Here is a 27,393-nt window from a genome sequence, read left to right as displayed (position 1 = left end):
AACTCCAACTGAAAACTCAAACGTCAAGAAAATACAATTAAAAAAAAAAACCTGGAAAAAGCGGGTACTACATTAAACACAAAAAATATCGATTCAAGCGAGAAAACATTATAGAATCCGGAAAGAAATTTAAGATTTTTGTGAGCAATCCAATTAGTTTGGAGTTTGCTAAGAAATGAAATAAGAAAAATTTTTAAAAATTGGAAATTTATTTGTTAAAAGTAAGGAGGTTTATTCCAGGAAAATTTCGGAAATAAGAAAAAAAGTTGTTGGGGGAAGGAGAAAGGGGAGATTAAAGAATTACAGGAGCAGAAGAGTGAGAGTGGAAGAAGGGTACGGGAAAAAGAGTTTGGATTTTAGATCGAGGATAAGGTATAATTTTTAAGGTTTTAATGTACTAGATTTCATTCATCTAAATCTTTAATTGTTTTATCCCGAATATATTAAATCTTTATTTGTTGAAAATAAAAATGCCTAATTTTAGTAACTCCTCATACCTTTGCATCAAATTGAATCTTTGCCCTCGGAAAAACACCGGCCTCTTTCCTCTCTGTCCTGATCTCATCAGATCAATCAAAAGAGCAGCAATTCATAAGATCAAGGAATACAGCAAATAAAAAGAAAATGTCAGGAACATCGCTGGTAGGAGATTCAAGCTCCTGGTCCACGGCTCTCGTCAAGATTTCACCTTACACTTTCTCCGCCGTCGGTATCGCCATCGCCATCGGCGTCTCCGTCCTCGGCGCCGCCTGGTACTCCTCTCTTTTAATTTTATTTTTCTTCTTTAAATCTTAGGCATAATCTTATGAAATATGTAGTAATTGTTTTTTTTTTTTTTTATATTCATAGGGGAATTTACATAACTGGGAGTAGTTTAATCGGTGCCGCCATTAAAGCTCCTCGAATCACTTCCAAGAATCTCATTAGGTAATTATTTTTCTTTTTTTTTTCTTTTATTGCGTGATTTAATCTGGGAAGGTATCTATTTCTTATTATTCATAAATTCTAATATATTAATTAAGTTTGTTCTACAGTTTGTAAACAAATTACCCTTGGTTATGCATTATTTTTTTATATTTCTTGAATTGAAATAGATTTGTTTCTGGCCTTTCAAATCAGATAGGGAAACTTTGAACATTCTCGGGCACCTTTTTTTTTTTTTTTTCTTTCCTTGTTTTAAGTTTGTGGTATATTCATAAGCTGTGGATCTCTATTATGTTTATGCTTGCTTGGAACATGGATCAAGCTTCATGGTGAAAGGAAAGGTGTGCATTTTCTTAACATCGAGCACGAGTATCAAGAGTAGCTATAATTTTAGTTTTCTTGTGTATAGATCCTCTTTATCTTTTCCCATATATTGCCTTGCAAATTTAAAGATGGCCTGCCTGGTTATACAATGCGAAACAAGTTATCGGTAGACCGGATAATTTAAAATATGACACGATGATATGATATAATACGAAAGAAAAAAGACATGAAAACGACAAGGTTTAAAATTTGATAAAAAGCCATATATTGGTTTGACAAAAATAAAAAAATGTATTGTGTTTAGCATGTAGGCACAAATTATGATACAATAATTTTCATGTTTTACATGTATTTGACATAAAATAAATAAACACATATACACGAATTGCTGGTCAGTTATTGGTCAGTTAACTTACTAAATTCATGTAATGTCTTCTGTAAAATAGAGTGGATGTACTTTTGGAGAACAATTATGAGTAGTAAAATAGGATTGAAGATACTAAAGATGCCCAAACTTTTCAACTGGACTTGTTCAAATTGATGGAACCTTAAATTTGTTTCAATCTAAGTTAAACTTTTTCCAGCTTTGCTGATTAATACCTATTGAAATAGTAATTTTTACACAATGCTGTTCTTACTGCAGTGTAATCTTCTGTGAAGCTGTTGCTATATATGGTGTTATTGTGGCAATTATTTTACAAACAAAGTTAGAGAGTGTTCCGGCATCACAGATAAATGCGCCAGAGTCTCTTAGAGCAGGATATGCAATCTTTGCTTCTGGAATTATTGTTGGCTTTGCAAACCTTGTTTGCGGGTTAAACTCTCTTATCCTTTTTCCTTTAATCGTTAAATAAAGTTATCCAAATGAACATTTTGCTTATTTCTGTGTATTTGTGATTTATTTTGATGGCAGATTGTGTGTTGGAATAATTGGAAGCAGCTGTGCACTCTCTGATGCACAAAACTCCTCGCTTTTTGTGAAGATTCTTGTGATTGAGATTTTTGGCAGTGCACTTGGGCTGTTCGGAGTGATTGTTGGTATAATCATGTCAGCTCAAGCAACATGGCCTGCAAAATCAGTGTAATATCATGCTCTTAGTAGAAAATAGCAATTCGGGTATGTAAGAATGCAACCTGTTTTATGTACCGGCTGCCAGAAATGATCTCTACATTTTTGTTGTTTGTTATTAGTAGCCATGTATGTAGAAACTTGCTTGGAAATGTTTCCTCTTTTTTGTTCTTAATGCATTTGTTGAATGAGAAATAATTTTTTAGCAAACTTTGAAGTTTCCAATTGTTAATGTAAGGAACAAAATATACGAGATGAGAGCAAGCAAGCACCTTAATATCAGGCTCAGGTTGATTGACAAACCAAATCCAAATGAGCCTTTCACTAGGAAAAAGGACTTCTAGAATTTGACACTCAAATGATCAATTGTGAGGGGTAAGGTGAACTGCTGGAGTAGCTGCTTTGGCCAAAGCAGGAATCAATGAGCTGTTGAGCCAAAGGGTCTAGCCTCAGTTCAACCCCGTTGGGCTCCCAGTTGGGATTGCGCTTTGTTTTCTCAAGAACCACGACTTCCCATCCTGCTAGAGCAAGCGCATGTGCACTTGATTCCCCAGCTATGCTCCGTCCTATGATGATGCCTTTGCTTTGCCTTATTCTTCTCAACCATCTGTCTCTCACAGTCTCTCCCTTTGGTAAGTAGAATCTGGTGAAGCGGTTTGGAAAGAAAGAGATATCGTGGCTAGAGATGACAATAAAAAGAAATGTGGTGTCCCTTTGAGCTTTCTAAAATGCTGACACGAGTCTATTTTTCAATGATAATTTGGATATTTATTGTGTAAAATATTAATAATTTATATATTTATATTATATTTTATATGAAAATTATGTATTTTAATTAATTTTATATGAAAAATATAAAAAATAATTTTTTTTTTATTTTTGTTAAATTTATATATAATTTTTATTAAAAGTTTAAATCGTATTATTTTTATATTTTTGATATATTTTTTTTATATTTTAAATTGTTAAATTTGATTTAGCCTATTGATGGCCCTTGAATAGCATATGTTTTTTTTTTCTTTCTACAACATTTGATTAGAGGCCAATAATAAGTAAAAGATATTTTTTAAGCAATGATAACCAGAAAATTGTTTCCCTTATAATTCATGCATTATGCACAGTACTTGACTTCAACTGTCAATTTATTTTTGTCTTTTCAGAGATCAAACACAATGTAATATAGAATCAATTAATTAATGGAGGAACACTAGTGAAGAACGGCATGTTCTTCTGTTGAAGATCTTTACAATCCTCTGGAGTTGCTTTCTTCGGATCAAATGGCTCGCGATTAGGAACATCCAAGCCTTGTTTAATTCGACCCAACTGCCGCGCGTGCAGCACTTGTTTAGAGGTAACAGGCAGCCTGATGGACTGATAGTCTTCCAGAGCTGATTGTAAATTTTCCAATCCCCACTTCTCTATGCATTTGCCTAAAACTGCTGCATCTAGTATTGACATGTTTGTGCTTCTCAGGCCGTGAGGACTTGTTGGGTGAGCAGCATCTCCAATCAACACTACATTGCCCCAAAAGATCCGTCTTAGAGGGTCACAATCGTATATGGCATTTAAGAAAGGGTTCTTCGTCTCCTTCATGACTCTCACAAACTCTGGAACCCAAACTTTCTCTGCTTCTTGGATCAACTTGTTTATCATATCTTCACTTACTTTCATAGTAACTGAATTTCGCTATACAAGTAATACAAACAAAAACAAAAGATTCAGAGGCATTGTTAGTTTCGATTGCTGCAGTGTCTAAAGAAATATAGAAGAATTCTGTTAGTATGTATCTAAATCTGTATACAACTTTAAATGTTCCCAAAACATAAGAATATAAACGAATTGAACATAAACAAATTTTGTTATATTCGTAATCTGTTCATTTAATTAACGAATATTAAAATATTATTTGTAATTATTTGTTTAACTAATGAATATAAACAAACATAAACCGAGTTTATTTACAAACTATTCATCGAGTTTATTCATTTGCAACCCTATGAAAGCAACATTCATATAACTTGTAAATGCAACGTAAGAAACATAATATACAAGAAAGGAGCAGACAAGCACCGTTATCTCAGGCTCAGGTTGAGTGACATAAAAAATCCAATTGAGCCTTTTGTTTGGAAGTTCATAAAGCACAATATGACTTCCAGAGCTAAGGTCAAAATACAAACACTTCCCAAGGTCAGGGTACGCTTTCCGGATGCCTTTAATGGTTTCTGAATCCTCTTTTCCTGAAAAGTCAAGAACCCCTCTCCATGCACAGTAACCTGAATACCTGCAAAGAGTGTTGCCATCGCTATATTAACTCATTAAGGGGTGTATAGCTGATCAAGATACCAAAAGAAAATTCAGTTTGAAAGAGTTAATACATCTAGCATTTAACTCTTTGCTGATTCTATTCAGTGATGGATCTCGAATTTTCTTCTGGGTATATCTACATATAATATATATATATATAAACTGTAAGATTTATCAATTTTATCGACAAAAAATGTGTCCAGAGAAAAATTTTCTGGTTCTATTAGTTAAGAACTTAGAAATCAAGTAAGAGCTTCAATATGATTAGACTTATCCCACTATGCAGCCTGCCAACTGGAAGCAAATTCTAAGTTGCATTAAGCCACATATACCTCAATTTAACGTCTGGGAGAAAACTTTGGCGGATTAAAGAGAGGCATCCATCGGCTGCAACGAGTAAATTTCCAGCTATCTCAATGATCTCATCATTTTGAAGTACTTTAGCCTTGACTTTGACAGAGGCTTTGTCCACAATGCTGAAAGAGATATATTGGTGACCCCAAAAGAATATATCTGGTGGCAATGCATTGTATAGAAGGCCATGGAGATCAGCCCAATGTGCTGCTCTAAAATTGAATTCCTCATCTCTTGTCAGTGTCCAACTCTCCTTTTTAGCACTATCTGTTGCTTGGTTCTGCTAAGAACACATTTCCACAAAAAGCGGAGGGATTTTAACTGAAATTTGATCTTTTTTGTCTCTCTCATCTTTTGAGCAAAATATGTCAAAATTTGACATTGAATACAAAACTTGCCACTGATCGTGTAAAGATTACCATGAGATAAACATTGCACTATTGACGAAAGGTAATTGTATAAAGAGTTAGAATTTGATACACTCCCCATATAATTTTTTAATTCTACAAGTAGTGTCAAGAAATTGACACATGTCCCATTTCTAATTTTAATAACTTTTTTATGTTTTAAATATACCTTAAGGGTATGTTTCACCCTCTTAGCTTCACTAAAAACTCCACTGTTAGATGTCAAGAAAAACTCCACTGATCGTATTAAGAGATTGAAAAATGTCTCACTGACCCTCTTAACTCCGTTTGGGAGTCTAATAGATAATTTCTCTGATTTAAACGTCAAAGTAACATAAAAACACTTTTATAAAATTCAATAGCTAATGTTTAATGGAATTGCCAGTACTATAATAAGAAAAAAAAAAAAAGAATTAGCATAAGATTTGACAATTACCTGATCAATTATGAGAGGCAAGGTTGTCTGCTGGAGGAGTTGTGGATGACCAAGCCAGGAATCAATGAGTTTTTGAGCCAAAGGGTCAAGCCCCAGGCCAGCCCCGGTTGGGCTCCCAGTTGGGGGTGCGCTCGTTTTCTCAAGCACCACAACTTCCCATCCTACTGAAGTGAGCGCATGGGCGCAGGATACCCCAGCTATACTCCCTCCTACAATAATTGCCCTTGCCTTATTCTTCTTCTCAATCATATTTCTATTTCTCTCCCTCTCCTCATCCTGGTGAAAGGAGTTTGAAGGAAAGAGAGTTCAATCACTATATACCAAAGGGATAATAAAAGAATATGTGGATTTATTTTTTTCCAGGGCTCGGCCAAGCCCAAGTTGTCAGTTGGAACCTTTTCGGCTTGACCCATGATTCATTGGTAAGTGGAGACTAAATTTCAGACCTCTTTCATTGAATCCTAAGGCCCCAACCCAACTTTCATAGGCTCGTCAGTCGTCATCAAGGGAAAAAAAAATCCAAAATTCTCAGCTGAATTCTCAAGTCCAACCTGAGAAATTTCATGGTAATCAAAACAAAACCCAAAAACCAAAATCAATGAAACGTGGAGGGAATTAGAGTTGTAAATGATATATTAATATTCACAAATTATTCGGATTTGATTCGAAAAAAATTTCGAATTCGATTCGATTATTATCGAGTCGAACTCGAACTCAAGTAGCTTGATTTATCGATAGAATCGAATTTGAGTATTTTTATATCTGACTCAAATAACTCACGAGTCGAATTTTATATTTAAATATATTTTTATTATTTTAATTAATAAAATATTTTGAGTCCGAGTTCGAATATGAATAATCAAATTCTTATCGAATATACAAATCGAATTTATTTTTACATATTAATCGAGCGAGTTCGAGTAACTCGAATTCGATTATGAATCGAACTCAAACTTAAAAAATAAAACTCGATCGAATTCAAATCAAATATCGAATCTTGAATTGTGAGTCGAATTCGAACTCGAACTATTCGACTCGACGTAACTCGTTTACACCTGGTGGGAACAAAAATATAAACCCACAAATTTGCTCCCAAAACAGCAATCCCTCGCCTTCTTGCTATAAAGCCTACCTCCACCGTTCTCCTTAAATCCAACTATGTCCGTACAATCCACTCAGCGCCATTTTTTCCCCTCTGCCAATCTTCTATTTCTTCGACCAGTAAGCCAAACATAAATTAAAAAGAAATGGGGGCTGGGAGAGAAGTAGCAATATCACTGGATAGAGTGAGGGATAAGAACGTGATGCAGCTGAAGAAGCTCAACACTGCTCTCTTCCCTGTTCGCTACAACGACAAGTACTACGCTGATGGTCTCGCTTCTGGCGAATTCACCAAGCTTGGTCTGCTCCTTTTTTGTTCCTTTTTCCCCATTTTTTTGCCTAATCTTTTCTGGGTTTTCCTTATTTTGCTTAAAACCAATGCTATTCTCTTTGTTTAGTCCATTTTGTTTGGTTTTTCTATGCAATGGCTTTTTTGAACCATGGGCTTTTCTTTTCTGTTTATTAGTATATGCCGTCTGTTGGGAACTTTATTGTTACTTTTTTCCCGCTGCATATGTGTTTGTCATCATGTTATGGGCATTTGGTGATTGTTTTGTTGGTTTTGGCCTCTGCGTTTGATTTTGTTTGCTTTGGAAAAATTTTGGTTTTATCGGGCCAGTTTGATTCGTATTGACATGTGACGATAGACATGACTGAGACATGGTTTAACAAGGTTTTAACATAGATAAGCTTAAAATCAAGAGGATGCATGAAGTTGAAACTTCCTTTTGGTATTTTTCTATTCTCAAAGACCCAAATTGATAGCCTAGATGTTTATGTTACAAGTGATGAAATTGGCGTAGTCTGGAAACATACACTTCTATTGATTGATTGCTCCTTGAATGTTGGAGGGGAACTGTGATTGGCACTTGCTATCAAGAAGTTGTATCCAGCTACCAGTTTAGAGTCCTCCCAATCCCATGTAATCATTGTTCAAAGTAATTTGTTGGTGGATTAAATTGTTTCAGGTTAGATAGATAACCCATAGATAGATAACCCAACTTAGATGAACTGCTTGTTCTAATTATTGTGTTCCACACTTCTATTTTTTTTTTTTTCAATCTTTTTCACCAATCTTCCACTCATCCTCTATAAATCGTGCCTACATGTTGTTCCTATCATCCCACAATACATTTGCATTTCTGCTGTTGTTCTTGTGCTGCCTTAGACTCAAATATTTTACCAATGTTCATTTTTGCACTCATCAATTCTATCTTCGTCCTCCCTGTATTATGGAATGTTAATACATCCATCCTTATCCTGCATTGCTTTTGAATTTCTAGTCAGTAGGCTAGTAGCTATCATTAAAACTTTCCTGTGAACTAAAATCCATAAAATCCCAGGCTAAAGATTTTTGGATTCTGAAATTTTACCATATAGTGTAGCAGGTACTTGCTTATTGAACTTGATGGTCTCTATCTGTTCACTGAAACTGTAGACGTTTCAAAACCTGTTAATTTTTGAGGAATTATCCTATCATTTCCTTCTATCTTGGTAATTGTATTTATGTTTTTGTTCTCCTTAATCCTTAAGTCATGCTCAGAGAAATACACTAGATTGTAGTTGTGAGTAGCTCTATTCTTGTCTAACTTCATGATCTTATGAAATGCGCTGAGCATGTTTGTGATGTTTGTCACAATGCCTTCAACATATGATATCATGTTTTATTATGGTGCATTGATGGTTAGAAAGATACAGTTAATGATCTTTTAATTCTATTTGATAGCCCTTGGAACAAATTATGTATGGTTACACATGCAGACGTACATATCATATGAGTGATTGTTGTCCTCAGCTATTTTATGAGTTGAGACCTGATCAGAGCTTAAGTTGGAGCGTGACCCGTACTTTCCAAAAATTAGCATGTTGTTCTAATGTTCACTCTTTTGCTTGCTAACTCAGCATATTACAGTGATATCTGTGTCGGATCAATTGCTTGCCGGCTGGAGAAGAAGGAAGGGGGGGCCATTCGTGTGTACATCATGACATTGGGTGTTTTAGCACCATATCGTGGCTTAGGCATTGGTGAGTAGACATGCAATTTTTCTCATGGAGTAAGTCTTGCGAGGGAATTAATGGACTAATCTTATTTGTCTCAAACATATTTTGCCGAAATTATTTTCCCCATTGATTATGAATAAAAAACCATAGTTTGTTAAAAACCTTGTATCTTCAGTTTCTTCAATTGTCAGAAAGCATGCTTAAAACCTTGGATTTATGCAGGTACAAGGCTATTGAACCATGTTCTTGATCTCTGTTCGAAGCAAAGCATACCTGAAATTTATTTGCGTGTTCAAACAAACAATGAAGATGCCACCAACTTCTATAAGAAATTTGGATTTAAAATCACTGAGACAATCAAGAACTATTACACAGACATTGACCCCCCTGACTGCTTTGTTCTTACCAAGTTCATCACTCCATCTCAAGCAAAGAAATAACAGCTCAAAGGTAGTAACGCTCTCAGGAGTCCTTAGTTATTGTTGTCTTTTTTAATTTTATTAATTCTTATGGATTATTTTGATGATAAGGATGCCGTAATGCATTAATGACATGAGTTATGGTCGGTTTATCTCTGTGCCCTGTGCTTTATCTTATGAGCTGAAATTTTGTTACTTGTCTTGTTCAACCCTTTTGTCGGTCGGTCTGGCCAGCTGGTCAATATGATTAAATGGCATAGTTGTATAATTGAGCATCTGCAGTCAGCTCCAACAAGTTGCAATGACTACCTTTTTCCTTATATTAGTCTGAATTTGATCCAATTGCTCTAGCTATGATGGATGTTACCAGAATACTACTTAAATCTAGTGTCTTTTAGTAAAAGGGCTATTCCAAAATTTGGCTCTCCTTGAACAAGAATGGTTTTGCCCCTTATTTGTTCATAATTTGTCCCCATTTTCACCAATGTACATGTAGCAAACTTTTGTTAATGATCTTCGTATGGAGTTATAGATATGCTGTTACAGATTACAGGTGGCCTTGTCGTTGTACTTTTTTTTTTTGGTAGATAAGATCTCCCAGGAGGTCCCACTGCCACTTTATAGATGTAGAACTTGCTTGGTTCTTGGCTTGATGATTCCTTCCATTTATAAGGAATCTCGGACCTAGGGAACCATAGACCAAATTCAGACGTCCTACCTGACAGTGGACAATGTATTCCTCGGTTTAAAATTTAAAATTTTGATAAAAATAAAGAATTTAAAAAAATTAAAAAATATATTTTATATTTAATATATCGATATAAATTCTAATACGATAATTTTATGTTACAAATTCTCATATTGTTGTTCTCTAAAAGAACAAGCTTCAACTCAATTTTAGCATTATGGCAATGCGTTATTCAATGTGTAAACGAAGAATCTGAATCAAGTAAATATTATTAGCAGACGTGAATGATGTCTTACATTTGCACTCTACCCTAAACGTGTATTGATAATATTGCTATGAAAATGTTTACGCAGGCTGTCTAGTATATATGAGGTAGTGGAAAAAATCAGAAATTAATAGGCAAGTAAGTGTGTAAAATGAAAAAACCTACAGAGACATTTGGAATAACCATAAACATGATGTAAAATATTAAAATTTATATATTTTTTTCACATTTTATACAAAAATTAAGTATTATGATTTCTGTGAACATAACAATATAAAATATATATTTTTTAATTTTATTAAAACCACATATAATTATTATTAAAATTTTTATTTTTATATTTTTTTATCATATTATGATTCATATCCACGTAAATGTAAATTCCATACCAATCAGCGGAGAGGAAATCAGAGACGTTGAAGAATAAGAAGAAGCAGCTCTAATGAACCCATGGTTGAAGATTTTGGATTTTTTCGGAGAGGACAGACAAAAATATTGAAGTTGACAACGAGCAACAGAACGACATCGTTTTTTCTTGCTTATCCTCCTAAACCGACCTCGGAAATTTCACTTCTTTTCTTCTCTTTGCTGTACTGTCTTTCCCTTTTTCATTTTAATTCTCTCTCTACTGTTGGGGTTTGCGATTTGCAAGAAATGAAGCTAAGGCGGAAGTTGGATGGATTGATTTTGACCGTTGAATGTCAGCTTAGGAAAACCCGACGGTAAGGACCCATGCGTTCCTTACAGTGTTATTTATCCTATTTATGAGAAAATTTTAAAAAAAATATTTAAGTCCTTTTTTTTTATAATGATTATGTAAAATTTCAAATTTTAATTAATTTATTTAACACATTTAAAGTCTTACTTACAAAATACTCTTAAATAAAATCAAATTCAAATTAATAAAATTGTCTATTTGACTATAATAGTCACAACATAATAAGATTTTTATTTATTTTTATAAATTTAAAATTATGATTCATTTAAATTCATTTTAAATAAGCGGCTTTTTCTTTGCGCCCATCGTAAGCTAAGAATGGCAACTTTTGTAAAAAATTGATGGCTTCTCAGCTACTCTCGTGTCCAAAAGAGACATATTATTTTTAAATTATTAATTTAAAAAATGGAGGATGGGGGCAAAATAATAACATTATAAAATAAATAAAAGTGAGAAGCAGGCAATCTGGCATTGTTCGCCGCTGTCGATGAACACTGACAACGGACATTACCCTCAATTGCTTTTTCTTTTTTTTTAATTCCCGATGGTGGGACCAACGTCTGATCTCTTTAAGTTTAACGGTTATATTTTGTTTTTGTTATTTTCAGCCCAGTATTTGAACTCTCCCAACGTAAACTCCTAACACATGACACGTGTAATTCCACTGCTATCTATTTCCTTTTTTTGAATGTTCAGGAGAAGAGAGATAAATTATCTTTAAAAGAAAAAAAGGACAGTCACCCAGTTTCCTTTGTGTAAGCCTTTACCTTTCTCTTCAAAAAAAAAAAAAAAAAAAACCCTGGTTTTCTTTCACGTCTCCCTCTCTTTCACTTCCAGTGCTTCACCAACATCTTCTCCCCTTGGAACGGGCTGACTGAGATTCATACTAACTGAGAGTTGTTTCATGTAAGTTAGTGCTATGCTTCAACTTTCACCTTCACAAGATTATTTCTTTCCCTTTTATTATAGAAATTGGAATCAGTCCATAACAATGAATGATGTATACTTGTACAATATTTTAATGTAACGAGTGTCATTGTATGAATTAATGATTTGATTGCTTTGAATTATTTAGTTTTGTCTTTGTTATTTGCTTGATTTGCTACCTAAATTTTTTCGTTCTCGATTTGCCGATGAGACACTTTTGTTTTTAGTTCCGATATTATGATTTGAGACGTGCTGATACTGATATATAATAGTACTCAATAGTCATTAAATCTTGGATTTTTTGAATGTTTTGTTTTGTTTTATTTGAAAACGTGTTTGGATTTAATGTTTTTGTTGCATAAATTTGCTAACAAAAATTCATAAGAGAAAGAAGCTAAAATTGTAAATTATAAGATGACAGGGTTCAAATCTTTTGATTTTGAAAAATTGTACATTTCCAAAATTTTGGAAACATCATTTTTGTATTTTCAACGATTTCCAAAACTTTGTTTTTAGTTTTTTTTTTTTTTTTTTTTGAAATAAAAAACAACTTACCAAGCACAATTTTGTCTTCAATTTCTAAAAAAAATGAAAAAAAAAAAAAAAAACACAAAATATAAAACGAAAACGTTACCAAACAACCTCTTAGTTTATTTTACTTGTTTTCATTGCTATTAAGAGTTAAGACTTCAATAAATGGTAGTAGTAATATTACTTGATTGCTTGAGTAAAATATGGCTAGTTTACATGTTACTTGATTCTGTTGTTTTAAAAGAATATTAATGTTTTATGTTAATGTTTGATAATCTCATTAGCTGATTTAGTTTTACATCCAGCTTGGTCAGAACATTAAGGTTTAAGATAAATAATTCCATTGGCCAAAAAAGTAAGATAAATTATTCCAAAGCGAAAATTTTACTTGTGGCAATTACTACAATGTTTTTATCATATTATAGTACTGATGAAGTGTTCTTTTATTTTAATTATTTTCTTAAACCAAATTGCAATTAGCTTTGCATATCAGTTATGACGAGTTCGGATCTTTTCTCAACAGGTTGGAAGTGGGGGCCTGAAGTTTAGACACCCAAGTTGAGTCATATCAAATTCGGGTTTAGCAAAAAACTGTTCTACAATTTTATAGTATTCCTTGAGAAAAATTTTGAATAACTGCAATTTATTTAATTTAAACGCGATACTTGTTTTGCACCAAAAATGCTTTACTTCAGAATATCTCAAGAATTAGGCTTTTCTTATTAACAAGTCTTCCTGTTGGTAAAATCTTTCTTAATAATCTAGCTTTTTTTATCATTTAATCTTCCTAACCGATTTGTCATCCCCTATATTCTATATAAACCACCTACAACCCCCTCTCTTTTACAATCATCTTTCATTAGGTAGTTTAAAACTCGACAAAATCAAAGAGGAAAAGTTACAATACCGTTTGGGGCCATGATTGCCATCTTTCTCCTCTTCAGCGTAATCCTCCATCTCTTCAAGAGCAGTGCTGCCCTTGGAGTGAACTATGGCATGTCTGCAGACAACCTTCCTTCTCCTTTTGTGGTTGCTAACTTCCTTAAAACCCAAACCATTTTTGACAGTGTCAAAATGTTTGATGCTAATCCTGATGTCCTTAGAGCTTTTGCAAACACTGGCATTTCGGTTACGGTCACAGTTGGCAATGGAGATATTCCTGCTCTTACCAACACCGTTGCAGCAAGGAGATGGGTTACTCAACACATAAGCCCGTTTTATCCTCAGACGAAGATCAAATATATCTGTGTTGGTAGTGAAGTCTTATTCTCAAATATTACTGATTGGATTAACAACCTTGTGCCAGCCATGAGGAGTCTTCATTATGCTTTGATTAGAGCTGGAATTCAAGATATCAAGGTTAGATGAATGCATTATTTATATTTTGAGATAGTTGGTATCTTGTTTATGCTATTTTTCTTCTTGTTATTGGCTCTCTAATCATGAAAACTAGTTCAAAGTTGTAATAATTTTTAGAACATGATAATAACCATGTTTCTTATATCTTTTAACATTGCAAAGCAAATATTTTATTTTTCATGCTTCATGCTAAAACAATCATACTTTTGAAAACTCACTAATTCAAGAAAGATTGGGTTGAGATGAAAATAACAAGTATTCTTTATTCATATTTTTATGTTCTTTACTTATATGATAGAGCAGTGTAAATTCCTTACTTTCTTTGAGCCAATTTTCCGTTCCTCAAGTTTTTTGTACATTTGTGTTCAAACAGATGATCACAAATCTCATCATAAAATTGCCATTACAAATAATTCAAGTTGTCACCGTTTTTTTTTTTTTTTAATTTAAGTCTCATTGTTCAATTCTGATATTATTTTTCATTTTAGAAGTTTAAAGGAATAAATAGTTTTACACGAATGGAACTCCAAAGACATCAGCAATTTTGTTATCATCATATGCTATTCTAACTTTTTTTTTTTTTTTTTTTTGTAGGTAACAAGCTCTCATGCACTCAACATATTCCGAAGTGAAACTGTACCAAGTTTGATGCGTTTCATGGTTGGTTATGACCTAAGCTTCTTTGCACCCATACTCCAATTTCATCATCGGACCAAATCACCTTTTATGATTAACCCATATCCCTACTTTAGCCCTGACTTAATGAGCAGATTGAATTACGCTCTTTTCAAGCCAAACCGTGGTGTATATGACAAGTATACAGGAAAAGCATACACCAATATGTTTGATGCTCTCATGGACTCAACTTATTCAGCCATGAAAGCCCTTGGCTATGGACATGTGGATATTGTAATTGGTGAGACTGGTTGGCCCTCACAAGGTGATGCCAGCAGCCCTTTTGCTACCATGGAAAATGCAATTTCTTACAATGGGCATGTGGTTAAGGAAATTATTTCAGGCAAAGGAACACCTTTGATGCCGAACCGCCAGTTTGAGACATACATGTTTGCATTGTTTAATGAGAATCAAAAACCAGGTCCGCTAGCTGAGAAATACTGGGGATTGCTTAAACCTGACTTGACCCCTATGTATGACGTTGCACTTCTACACCATGAGCAGGTATGTTGTTTTTTTAACTGACATTTTTGGGTACAATCAATAGGTTAGAGAATACAGGCAAACATTTCCCTTGATTGATTTAATTTCTAATAAGCTTGTAGAAAAATGTTTGTGCTGATTTTTTATTTTTTTTTTCGATGTATTAGTCGGTGCCAGCCCCTACTAATCCTTCCCCGGCAACTCCAGCACCATCAGGCAATAATTACTGTGTTCCAAAAATTGATGTTAGTTATGTTCAGCTGCAATCAAACCTGGATTATGCATGTGGCCAAGGCGTAGACTGTACTCCAATTCAGCCTGGTGGAACATGCTATGAACCCAACACTGTCCAATCTCATGCTGCATTTGCAATGAACTCTTACTATCAAACCAAAGGTCAGAGCTATTTCAGCTGTGATTTCGCTGGCACCGGTCAAATCATCACTGTCAATCCAAGTAAGTGAAATATGTTACCCGACACTTACGATCGTAGATGAATGTAGAAAATTTTGCATTATAAATTCATTGATGGTTCTGTGTTTACTTGTAGGTTATCGCAACTGCCATTACCTCTAAAAAATTGGAAGAGAAGGATGAACTTATTATTATTAATCTGGAGAATGTTGATAAAGTTCGTTTGATTAGTCGAACTCTTCCATTTTTTTATGATTCTATTGCTACTGCTGTATCAAATATGATTTGTTCATTATAATCTGTTTGCAAATCTTATATAAATTTATAAAAGCCTAAACTTTTGGTTAAAAAAAAAAAAATCTTATGTGAATAATTTTTGACATGTGGATGGATTTAAAAATCAAACATGTCCTTTAATAAATGTATTTTATTTATTTAACATATTTTTATTACTTAAAAAATAATGAGTTAATTTGGTAAAAAATAATTAGTTAGATTAAATTAACTACTTCAATTTCCTTTTAAATATTCAATATTCTTACCTTATAACATTAAGTTACAATTAATTTATCTTACGAAAGTAAGTTATAATTAACTTAATTAATAATATAAATAAAACATGAAACTAAAGAGAAAGTTAATTACTCAAAAATATATATTTTTTGCAATACAAATAAATTTTATATTTTCTAATTAATGCACTCTAATATTCTTTTTTATAAAATATTAATAAATGACAGTTTTTATTAAATTACTCTAATTACTTCTATTTTAATTTTTAGTCAACTTGTTGTAATTAAATATTAAATTCTTTGAACACCTCACTCATATAAATATAAAAGTGTTCTAAGTAACAGAATGTGTTGATAATTGATTAATAGTGTTAAATTTTGGTCGAGATACTTTGAAAGCCTCCAAATACATTAGTTTAGTTGTTATCTGTAAGTCATCACTATCTTGTAATGACTTATTTTTTGAAGTTTTAAGATTTTTTGAAGTTATACTGTTAAATTTTTTTTTTATTTCTTAAAATTAATTTTTTATGAAGAAATTTCGAGATTTGTTTTTTTCTCTTGACATCTATCCATCTACATAATGCTTTTCCTGTATTAAATATTTCCTATGTATATAGATAAGACCCTTGCTTTCTATTAAATATTTGAAACTTGGCATGTTAATTTCCCATGATTTATAATTGTATATACATGCATATTTCCTAAACCCTATCTCACATAAGATTAAAAGGATTTGAGTTGTAAATTCTAATCCATTGGCATCTGTCATGGCTTGCTCCTTGGTTTCACTTTTTTCTTTAATTTAATAATGCATTTTGTTAACTCCTTCAATTCTATTTAAGAATATTACAAGAATTCATTTATGATAAATTTGGTCCGACAATGTTAAAATTATCAAATTAATTTTCTTGAATCAAGTTAAACTTAAAAAAAATGTAATATATTATGTTGACATCTTTTATAGGTCAAACTTTTAGAAAAAAATAATTTTCCTACATGAATGGTTTATTTTTTTGACACATGAAATGAAATATAAATATCTAAAAATTTAAATTAAAAAAAAAAACTAGAGTGAGTTACTCTTATAAATCTAATATATAAGTTCATTTTTTAAAAGAATAAACTTATCTTTAATTAAAAATGCAAAATTAAATAAGCAACTTGGGTTAAGCCATTTTTTTCCATTAAAATATATTCACTTTTTTTTTTTTTAACAATATTGTTTCTTGAATGTTTGAATAGTTTAAAAGAATTATTTTTTTAGATATCATTTGAATACATGCAAATATAAATTATATATATATATATTTTTTTTTTGTTAAAAATGCTGTTTGTATGTGTAATAATTATATGAAAAACAAAATCTGTGCATGAGGCCACAAATTAGTGATAATTCCAATATAAAGCTATCCCCTCTCTTTCAAAATTTTCAAACAAGGGTAAATTCGATAATTATTATTATTATTTTTATAAATCTAAATTTCATTTATCCAAGCTAACAGTGATCTACTACAATAAATAACAATTCACAACATTACAAGTAATCAAAGAATAAATTCTACTATCAGTCTATTTAAGATATCAACATATTCTAACATAGTAATATTAAGGCTTCATGCATCATAAAAGTTCTTATTAGTTACATCCGCAGCAATTCTATTAAGCCCATGCAATCTAGTTCTAATAGCATCCTTGATTTGATCCATCACTTACGTTAAGGTCTCTTCCATTTGCTTAAACAGGCGGTTATTCCTTTCCTTCCATATCATATATATGTACGCATTCCATGCTAAGCGTAATATGATATAAATCAACGCTCTCCCTTTAAGCCTCTTTTATCTTAACTCTGTAGCCCAAGTCCCTATTCTCCTGCTAATTCTACATAGTTGAAGAACCTTCTGCTTGCAAAGTCACATCCAAAGAAAACATGATCCCCAGACTCCTCTACACACTTAAACAGATAACATATTCCTTCAGCCTCCATTCACCAACTCTCAGCCTATCTGCAGCGGGAAGTCTGCTAAGTATGACCATCCAAACTATCAATGTGTGTTTTGGAATATGGTATTTGAACCATATAAGTTTGTGCCGCTCCACCTTTTTGTTTTGGCCTAATTTCCTCCCACACAAGTGTTGTCGAATAGGAATTCCTTTGAAATGTCCAAATCTCAGCTCCATTCTCTTGTTTGACAAACTTCCGCGTCATCTATCTAAGTTGAAGAAATTTTCTCCAATTCCAGCTACTGTTCGGCTTCGCTAATACTTGCCATATACTTTTCTCCTTTAAGCACATATTCTTTTAGCCATGCTATTCATAATGAACTAGCTTTGGTGATGATGCTCGTAATTTAGGATGTGGTGTTTCTCATATTGAAGAGAAAGATTTAATTATTGAAGAGTAAAATTAATTTTTGTATTAATTTTATTCATATTTTAAATAATTATATTTAAATATAAATAATTATCATAAAACAAATACTCATAATTGTTTAAATAAAAATACATTATTATTATTCATAAAAATTATGATTATACAAAAAGTCATAATCATTTGAATAGAAGTTTATGTTTATTCATTCATTATAAATAAATATTTTAATATAACTATTTTTATTATTTTTAATTGGAGAGTTTGAGACTTTATTGTATCTTGAAGGCATAATTACCTTTAAGAAAGTGTTCTTCATACGTCAAAGCCAAATTTTTTTTCTATTATTTCTCTTTTTTTATTTATTTATTTTAACAATTTAAAGGTAATTATGAGAAATTTAAATTTCGCATAAGAAACATAAAAGGAAAAAAATTGGCATGATTTGAAGATCAATATTGGAAGAGACTCAAGGTGTCAAAAGATTAATGTTTTCATTAACCAAAATGTTAATTTTCAAAAGATATTCATTAGAGGTTTTTTTTTTTTTTTTTTTTGCATAATTACTTGTAAAAAGATTGACTGAATGAGATAAACATGTAAAAAATTAATTTTAGTAATGGGTAAAGTCAAAACACAATATGCAAAATATTGATTATATTGCACAAGTTTATGTATATACTAAAATTAGCTCCACAATTGGGTTTAATGAATTATATTATTTCTATTAAAAAATCAATGCTTATAAAGACTATGATGGAAAATAGCCTAAAAACATAAAAAAAAAAAAAGAGATGAATTGATATGCGATCAAAAGAATTATCACTTGTTATAAAGTAACGAATTAAATTGGATTCTAATGGAATAGTCGATTGTTTAATTGTTATGTATTGGTTATATATAGAATAGGCAAATTGTCCCATGGTTTCTATGAAAATAATTGAAAATACGTAAAGGTATTTACTATAAAAACTTAGATGTAAGTGGAGAATATATGCAAAAAATAAAAATTGACTGTAAGATTAGTTTTATTTTTAAATCATGACACCAAAATTGAGATAATAATTTGAGTCAAGCTATTTATATAGTTCTACCTTTGTTGGTCGTTTATAAATCAAAGGTTAATTTTTTTAAAAAAGTTTTATTATTGGTTCAAATTTTGACTAGTGTTCAATTTACATAAAAACCAATTAAAATTAAATTAATGTATGTGAATAATTATTTTTAAGATATGGTGTTTGATGAATTAATTGATGGATAATAAATCAAATAATTGTTAATAAACTAAATAATTATTATTATCATAAACATGGATAATGTGATATGTATTTTACCTGCTGGGTGTATTACACTAGAAATGATTTTATAAAATAAAATTTTATTGTGAACAATCACAAAGTAAAAATTATAAATAGCCATCAAAGAGTTAATCAATGATTACATAAAAGCATTATTGCTTTTTGTATATAAAGATATTTTTGCTTGTTGTATCCAAAAAAATGGCCTTTTACAAGCTATTAAAATGAAATATACATAAATTTCTGAGGTTTTCAATAGTTTAATGACAATGACAAGAATGTGGCTAATTATACACTATACTAATATATGAGCTTAGATAATAATATTAGTTTGTGAAAGTCGTACACTTTTCAGTTAGCCAATCAATGATTTAACTAATGCAAATTCATTATGAGTTTTTTGTTTGAAATATGAGTAGAACTCATATTAGAATTATTGTTTATGCTATTTTATAAAAATGATTCTTTGGATTCATGTTGCATGACTTGCATTGATATGGTGATGTAGATATGAACATATTGATCACAAAATGATTGTGAAAGTATTTGAAATTGGAATTAAATATACTATGGATTTTCATTGTACATAGGCGTATTGGTCCTATGAGTAAAATTTGAATTTGTTATATATCCAAAAATATTATAACCAATTAAAAATGGTAAATAATAAAGATATATAAGCTACACAACGGTGAAAAAAATTAAGTTCTCATAAAATTTTAAAATCAAGTTTAAATGTTTCAATAGTCATGAACTTGAAATTGGCTATTGGCCAATTAATATATGCATTGAAAACTCATGATAATATTTGAAATAGTTAATTTTCACTAAAAGCAATCATTATAAATTAGATAACTTCAATAATCAAATCTACATGATTTATAGGTATAATGTGGATTATTATGATTGACTCAAAATAGTCATAAGTCAAAACTGATGCCACAATCTTAATCGCATAGTGGTAATTTTCCCTTGTAATAAGTTATAGATTCACGTTCAGAGAACGTACCGGACCATATTCCTAATTTATCGACCACTATTGCAAAACAATTGGCTACATTAGGAAAACTACATCAAGGATTTTTTTGCTGCAAAAGCCCCTTAATAATGGGTATTTGAATGCATCACCATTTCCATTTATTTACACAGTCAACATTTTGTTTCAATCGTACATTTTAATGGAAGGATATCAATGTACTTTCATAGTTTTATTAGTTGCATGTATGTCCTCTTGCTCTGTACCAAGTTACTGGTTAAGCGTATAATTGCCTTATTGGTGTTTTTAAGCTGCCTGGGTTTTCCGTGGCTTTTACCAATTTCAAGATTTTGATTTCTTCTTTTTTTTTTTTTTCATTTCTTTCTTTCTTTCTTTTTAGAGTATGTAACAATTCCTTGGAAATTCTAAACTTGGACCTCGCCCACTTCCTAAGGAGGGGTAACAACCATGGTTTCCCCCTTCTTCCCCTTTTTCTCTTCCTTGATAGGAGCCCTTATCTCACATTTCTGACGATTTAATCTGGTCAATTGAAATACTTTACTAGCTTTTTTATTTCCATTTAAAAATTTTGGGTTTTAAAATTTTGTTGATATTCATATTAGAATTAATTATATTTTTTACACTAATCCAACTTTCAGGCGTTCTGAAGGTCTCCAGACTGTTAGGGTGCTTACTCTAATTCCAAAACATGCTACGCAATGGACATCAGGATTCCCAACAAAGGTATGATAGTGAAACCTAGTTTACAGTAACAATAAATCTTGTGGTGTTTTTGGGAAATCATAATACTAAAATAAATATGGATTGACAATAACTTTAATTAAAAATAAAAGAAAACAGAAGATTTAGATTCAAATTTAATTGATCATTTATGTTAAATCCCAATAATTGTGTATAGTACATATACCAAATTGTGTCATCTTGAATTTCTATTTAGTTTTGGTCTAGTGAATATGTTTCAGTGTGGATTTTACAGATTGCAGTTTGTATAAGGTATTTCATTTTTCTATCTATTTTTTTCTTCCTAGAAATGGGGTAGTGATCATGCTGCATTGGCATCAGAATTGGCATTCATAGAAGACCGGCTAGAAAGGGTTTTTATATTTGCAGTTTATGATACTAGCTCCCTCAACGTTTAGTTTGCCTCATCTTATGTAACTTGGTGGTATAGTTGTTGGCATATATATATTCCTTAGACCAAGCAATTTGTGTATATGTATTGTGTTCGTGTTGTTGTGTCAAACGTTTGTGAAAAACAAAATTGCTGTGTCAAATTTATGTCATACACCAAACACAAAATACATTTTTTTTGTCAAATTGATATATAATTTTTACAATAATTTTAATCTTTGTTGTTTTTATGTCTTTTTTTTTTATTGACTTGATGTAGTGTATTCTTTAAGCTCATCTGAAATATATTTTCCATGATCCTGGGCATTCTTAGGCTCAACAGCAAAGTTAAAAATATGGCCATAGATCTTTGCTATATTAGTTAGATTAGTTTCACCGGTTCACAGGCTTGAGGCTATTGATTTGGTAAGATTGTCTTCATTTCTTTGTATCTTCGCTCATAGCAACATGCATGTTCTTTATCTGTCGATAATGATTAGGCTCTGCTATTGCAGTTGAGTCTTCTAGCTTTTCCCATATTGCTTTTTTACGGCATTATTATGGAACTGGATTTTACCCAGCTAGTTATACCTTTTCTTTGGTTTCCGCCAGGGCAGAGGCCAGTGCTGATTGTTTCTCTTCCATCCACTTGTCATGTTAAATCTTATACTAAACGTGATGCCTAAAGTAGTTTACCTTGGTCGAGTCTCGGTGTCTTGGGTCGAGACTCAATCTCTAGCTCAACGCGATTTTAGGATTTGAGTATAACTTCATCTAGCGTCTCAGATCAGTCTAACTATTATGGTTCACATTCTTATGAGTTATTATCTGCTTCAGTTCTTTTAGCTTTTATGGTTTTGTTCTATAAAAATGGTCTCACAAATTGAAAATGATGTGGATCATTATATCCCATGATCAACTATAGTATAAAGCTGATGTGATTTTTGGCTCCACCCTAGGATCGTAATATCTTCTCTCACTCCAACGAAGGCTCACCGTCCTCGGTGGCATATAGTTAGTATCCTCAAATTTGCCCTAATACCATTTGTCATAGGTCAAGACTTAACCTCTAGCCCGCGCAACTTCAATGTCACGGACCTAAGAAGGAGTCTTAAATCTCACATTGAACATAAAAGGAGGGTCATTGGGGTATAAAAGGGTTCACGCCATATCTTCATTGTGAGGTACCTTTTGTAAGATAAAACCGTAGGTCAGGAGAGCTAGAGCGGACAATACTTCACAAGGGTATGAACCGTGGTAGGTAGGCTAATCTGGGATGCCAGATGAGTGGATACCCGGGTCTTGGAGTCTCGTGGGTCAAAGCTTAAGTCTCGACTCTTGACACTAGGACCCGACATAGCCTTATTTGGCATTCCAGATCAACCTAATTATCATGATTTATACCCTTGTGAGATATTGTCTGTTTCAACCCTTTACAAATTAAAAATGATGTAAACTTTTATATACCATAACCAATTTTTGTACACAGTCAATATGAAATTTTTGATTCCACCTCAGGACGTGGCAAGGGCAGCAAGCTGGGTACTTGAAACTTGAAAGAGCTCTGGTTTCTGACAGTTAAGCAGTAAAAAAACCTAGAATGGTTTGTTTGGTTTTCATTTGTTTTGTTTTTGCTCGTCCATTCTCCCTTCTTTATCTTTTCTTTCCCTAACCATTATAAATACTGCATGATACATAGCATCTAAGCCCTAATTTTCTTATATATATATACACACACACACACACCCACACATTTTGATCTTGATTTCTTATTATAACCTTCATAATGAATAAATGAGCAAATATGAGAGGAAAAATAATGAATGTCATAACGATAAGTCCAAAAATGTACTTATTAGACATAAAAATATGGAATTGTTATTAATCTTTATAATATAGGGGCAATTGGTCATATAAATAAATTTATGCTTGATTATTCAAAACTTAAATTAAAGAACCTTAATAAAAATACGTTTTAATTTACACTTTCAGAATTAGGTTTAGGAGTGTGTTATATGTAAAAATGTTCTAACACTCTTGTAATGTCTAAAATTAGTATTAAATTAGTCTTATATTATCTTATCTAAACTTTAATAAAATTTGTTTTTATTCCTAATTTTATTAATTTCAATATTTAAATTTTTAAAAAAAAGATTTTAAGATTTTGTTAAATTTTTTTCACTTTAAAAATATTCAAGAATGACATGTTGTCTATTTAAAAAAAATTCATCATTGGATTTATTAAATATTTTAAGACAAAGAAACTAATTTAGTCCTTTTTATTTATTTACAAACTAATTTCATACAAAAAATAATATCAAGAATATCACATAGAAATATACAAACATCATAATAAAATTATGTAATAATATCATAAAATAAATATGCAAAAAATCCTAAATTAAACATGCAAAAATATCATAAACATTAAAAAAAATAAAAATTAAAAGTTTCTTTTTCTCATTATTTTTCAATTAAATTGAATTTAAAATTAAAGAAATGAAAATAAATTAAATGAGAAAAACTAATGAAATAAACAAGAAATAAAAAATAGCAGAAAATAAAAACAAAAAATAAATTAAAAAAAAAAGAAAAACTTGCATTGGATTGGGTTGGGAACACAAAGGTTAAGGTTAGCTGCCCAACATGGAACCAGCGGGTTTCAATTCAACCTGATCCTATAGAGTTGATTTTTTTTTAAAATCGAATTTCGGGTCGAGTTAAGTCGGGTATTATTAAGGAAAAATCAAAGTCGGATCGAGTTCGAGTTTTAGACAAACTCGATCCGATCCGACTTGATATTATATAAAAAATTATTTTTTAATTTTTTATTTATATATATTTATGTATTTATATTTAAAAAAATAATATTTTATATTTTAAAAAATAATATTTTATTAATTTCGGGTTCGGTCGGGTCACTTATGATTTATACAAATTGAGTTTGAGTATAAAAAAATAAAAAAAAAATTGGATCGAGTATGGGTTCAAATTTTATTGTTATAAAATCAGGTCAGGTTAAGGTAAGTAAAAACTCATCCTAACCCAACCCGTTGTCAACCCTAAGGAAAGTGTTTCGGTCAACAAGGTTAAGGCACAGGTTAACGTTCGTGCAACCTATAAAAACAAAAAAAGAAAAAAAAAAGACTTTTTTTTCTTCGGTTTCTTTTTTCTTTTCTTTCTCTAGTTGGAGTCTTTCACTTGCTCTCTAAAATAATCTACAAAAAAAAAATAAAAATCAAAGACTGATCAAAATTCTAGAATCCAACATGAAAAATTCAAATTTTTCTAGAAACCTTTTGAAATCCAAAAACCAGCCACCATAAAACCCTTTCAACCACCATCAATTTCATTGGAAACTTCAAAAGATCATCAAAAAATTTAAACAAAATTTTAAAAAAAATCCAAAAAATCCCATAAAACCTAAAAAATTTCAAAAAAATTTCAAATTTCAAAACACTTCCTAATCAATTCTTTTCTACTAGAATCACAAAAAATTTCCCCAAACAGAATTCAAAAACGACTTCAACCTAGAAAAAACTTGTTTAAAAAATTATCAGACTAAAAAAAACCAAACCTGAAAACTAAAAATTGATCTAATTGCACTTTGTAAGCTATTGTCCATTGATTGTGTAAATTGCTTGATAATGATTTGTGTTTGAAATTACCCTCTTTATCTAGTGAGTAAATCCTTTTCAATTTAAAAAAAATTTAATGGATCGAATCTAACAAGATCAAGTTTTTATCACTTTCAAAATCTTTTTTTTTATATAAGTGAAGTAGAGCTCAAGTAATTCCAGAATCAAATTCAACCTTTAAATTTAAAATCTAAATAAAATAAAAAATTTAATTCCCAAATTCACCTTTATAAACTTTGATCTCAGTTTTCTATTCTTTTTATTTATTTATTTATTTATTTACTTTTGACTTTTTGATCAACAACAACAATAAAACTTTTGGTTCATTCGATTTGGATTTTAAAATCAACCTTTACCATTACAGTCCAATCAAACAATTTTGAAGTTAATATCGATATAAAATTCAAAATTCATTTAATTTTAGAAAAAATTTATGAAAAAAATGAGATATTTATAATGCAAATGGTTAGTAACTATATTATTATTTTTTCTTAAAATAATAAAATCATAAAGGGGTACCATCTAATATTTCTTTTCTTATATTTTGTTTTAATAATTTCCTACCTTTCATTGAATCATTTCCTACTTTAGGAAAACAAATCATGATTGCATTAATATGAATAAAAAAAAATTAAGAACAATATTATGATAAATATAAAATTAGGAACATTTATATTGTTTCAAATTTTTATAAATATATTTTTTATTTTAAAAATTACAAAAATTACTTCTGCAAAAAAAAAAAAAAAAAGTGTCTACTTAACGTCTCTTTTAAAATAATACTCACGAGTGTGCTAAATTGTTGTACTTTTTCGTACAATTTGTAGTTATTCTCCGTCTTTCCTATGGGTGTAGTATTAGCAAAAGGATATGTGAAAGGGCAATGTCGCATGCAAAGATCAGTCGTCCATAAATCACAAACAACGGATGCAAAAGTAGCAGCCTAGCTAGATTGTTCCCAAATCCAATTGAAGTGTCGATGGATGCAAAAACATTTTTAATTTTTGTATAACATTTTGAATAATAACATGCTTAAACGAGTTCTAATAAACTGATCGAATTGAATTTTAGACAAACCTTAAAAAGATATCATTTTATTTTAGTTCATTGATACCTTTAATTATGTTTTATATTCTTAATTAATTGCTTTTGTTTATGATTATAAACTTATATTAGTCATTTCAAAAATCCTACTTTGGTCCAGTTTGACATTACAAATGTACGATTGAAAAAATTGCAATTACAATCCCATATGTTCCTATCTACTGACAATAAATTCATTATTATTAGACTTTTTATTGTAATTTTTGTTCTTGTTTGACATTACACGTTTATTATTAACTTTAATGATTTCAATCAAACACAACTTCAAACAAATGAAATCTTAATTAATTATTCAATTCAAAACATTTCTTAGGCTCAAAATGATGTCTTTGTTAATTTAAATTAAAAGACTGTCGATCATTTAACTCTTTGAGCACATAATTTCTTTTGTTTTGGATATCGATCCCAGTGGTTGCTTTCATGTCAACCAATTAATCTGTTAATCAGTATTGCTATATCATAAGAGTAACGTAATGATCAATTACACGTAAATTTACACATAAATTCAAGATAAACATATCAATTGTACAGATAATCATGTCTGTTGAGATTTGCTTTGAATCTCATAATCTCACATCGAAAGTTAGTGAGTTTTAAATTTGTCCAGTATCCCGCATCAGGAGTTTAGTAAAAGTATAAAGAGTTTCACCCTTATAAATAAGGTATTTTATTTTTAATTTGGTAATCTCAGAGAGTTAAACATCGAGAGAATAGCTAAGTGAGTAGGCTATTAAAATGTGTAATTGAGTTTTTGGTTAAGTTTTGAGTAAAGAGTTTTAGAAGACTTTTCTCATTTTAAAAGTCTCACAGTTGTAAAAATTTATTTGTTAGTGAATTGTATTTGGAGTAGGCTATTTTGAGTTGGGCCGAACCAAATATATTTGTGTATTCTTATTCTTGATTTGAGCTTGCTATTTTGTGTATGGGTTCTGTGTGTGAGTATTGATTTTTTCAATAAGTGATA

The 27,393-nt window shown here is 30.9% G+C and overlaps 4 protein-coding genes across 4 annotated transcripts; 3 read left to right on the top strand and 1 right to left on the bottom strand.

Annotated features, from left to right (window-relative positions):
- The first annotated feature begins 99 nt into the window (after positions 1–99).
- Positions 100–2,527, top strand: LOC149513617 (V-type proton ATPase subunit c''1-like). The gene is made up of 5 exons (XM_089747019.1): positions 100–372; positions 569–752; positions 850–927; positions 1,892–2,062; positions 2,162–2,527. The coding sequence occupies exons 2-5, from the start codon at positions 625–627 to the stop codon at positions 2,331–2,333; spliced, it is 549 nt and encodes a 182-aa protein (XP_089603145.1). The 5' UTR covers positions 100–372; positions 569–624; the 3' UTR covers positions 2,334–2,527.
- Positions 2,528–3,394: 867 nt separating this feature from the next.
- On the bottom strand, positions 3,395–6,130 carry LOC111298985 (uncharacterized). The gene is made up of 4 exons (XM_022893803.2): positions 5,819–6,130; positions 4,954–5,255; positions 4,388–4,598; positions 3,395–4,003 (listed from the first exon to the last, which is right to left on the bottom strand). Exons 1-4 carry the CDS (start codon positions 6,065–6,067, stop codon positions 3,503–3,505), a joined length of 1,263 nt encoding a protein of 420 aa, XP_022749538.2. The 5' UTR covers positions 6,068–6,130; the 3' UTR covers positions 3,395–3,502.
- A 788-nt stretch (positions 6,131–6,918) lies between these two features.
- LOC111300284 (uncharacterized) lies at positions 6,919–9,491 on the top strand. The gene is made up of 3 exons (XM_022895919.2): positions 6,919–7,219; positions 8,822–8,944; positions 9,143–9,491. Exons 1-3 carry the CDS (start codon positions 7,066–7,068, stop codon positions 9,358–9,360), a joined length of 495 nt encoding a protein of 164 aa, XP_022751654.2. The 5' UTR covers positions 6,919–7,065; the 3' UTR covers positions 9,361–9,491.
- Positions 9,492–11,763: 2,272 nt separating this feature from the next.
- LOC111300283 (glucan endo-1,3-beta-glucosidase-like) lies at positions 11,764–15,690 on the top strand. The gene is made up of 5 exons (XM_022895918.2): positions 11,764–11,916; positions 12,992–13,827; positions 14,422–15,006; positions 15,153–15,441; positions 15,536–15,690. The coding sequence occupies exons 2-5, from the start codon at positions 13,387–13,389 to the stop codon at positions 15,559–15,561; spliced, it is 1,341 nt and encodes a 446-aa protein (XP_022751653.2). The 5' UTR covers positions 11,764–11,916; positions 12,992–13,386; the 3' UTR covers positions 15,562–15,690.
- The last annotated feature ends 11,703 nt before the right edge of the window (positions 15,691–27,393 follow it).

This window comes from Durio zibethinus, chromosome 18 (assembly GCF_047325235.1).
Source record: "Durio zibethinus cultivar Kanyao isolate XHJ-2024 chromosome 18, ASM4732523v1, whole genome shotgun sequence".
NCBI lineage: Eukaryota > Viridiplantae > Streptophyta > Magnoliopsida > Malvales > Malvaceae > Durio > Durio zibethinus.
The sequence above is the reverse complement of the archived record's forward strand: the minus strand, read 5'-3'. Positions and strand labels throughout refer to the sequence as shown.

What these genes read in the sequence shown, in the direction of transcription:
- LOC149513617 (XM_089747019.1), top strand. Translation starts at nt 625, where the DNA reads ATGTCAGGAACATCGCTGGTAGGAGATTCAAGCTCCTGGTCCACGGCT. An exon ending in ACTTCCAAGAATCTCATTAG is followed by an intron (nt 928 to 1,891) that starts GTAATTATTTTT and finishes TTCTTACTGCAG; the next exon opens with TGTAATCTTCTGTGAAGCTG. An exon ending in TTTGCAAACCTTGTTTGCGG is followed by an intron (nt 2,063 to 2,161) that starts GTTAAACTCTCT and finishes TTTTGATGGCAG; the next exon opens with ATTGTGTGTTGGAATAATTG.
- LOC111298985 (XM_022893803.2), bottom strand. Translation starts at nt 6,067, where the DNA reads ATGATTGAGAAGAAGAATAAGGCAAGGGCAATTATTGTAGGAGGGAGT. An exon ending in TGCCTCTCATAATTGATCAG is followed by an intron (nt 5,256 to 5,818) that starts GTAATTGTCAAA and finishes TGTTCTTAGCAG; the next exon opens with AACCAAGCAACAGATAGTGC. An exon ending in AACCTGAGCCTGAGATAACG is followed by an intron (nt 4,004 to 4,387) that starts GTGCTTGTCTGC and finishes TTACTTGTATAG; the next exon opens with CGAAATTCAGTTACTATGAA.
- LOC111300284 (XM_022895919.2), top strand. Translation starts at nt 7,066, where the DNA reads ATGGGGGCTGGGAGAGAAGTAGCAATATCACTGGATAGAGTGAGGGAT. An exon ending in TGGCGAATTCACCAAGCTTG is followed by an intron (nt 7,220 to 8,821) that starts GTCTGCTCCTTT and finishes TTGCTAACTCAG; the next exon opens with CATATTACAGTGATATCTGT. An exon ending in ATATCGTGGCTTAGGCATTG is followed by an intron (nt 8,945 to 9,142) that starts GTGAGTAGACAT and finishes GGATTTATGCAG; the next exon opens with GTACAAGGCTATTGAACCAT.
- LOC111300283 (XM_022895918.2), top strand. Translation starts at nt 13,387, where the DNA reads ATGATTGCCATCTTTCTCCTCTTCAGCGTAATCCTCCATCTCTTCAAG. An exon ending in CTGGAATTCAAGATATCAAG is followed by an intron (nt 13,828 to 14,421) that starts GTTAGATGAATG and finishes TTTTTTTTGTAG; the next exon opens with GTAACAAGCTCTCATGCACT. An exon ending in CACTTCTACACCATGAGCAG is followed by an intron (nt 15,007 to 15,152) that starts GTATGTTGTTTT and finishes TCGATGTATTAG; the next exon opens with TCGGTGCCAGCCCCTACTAA.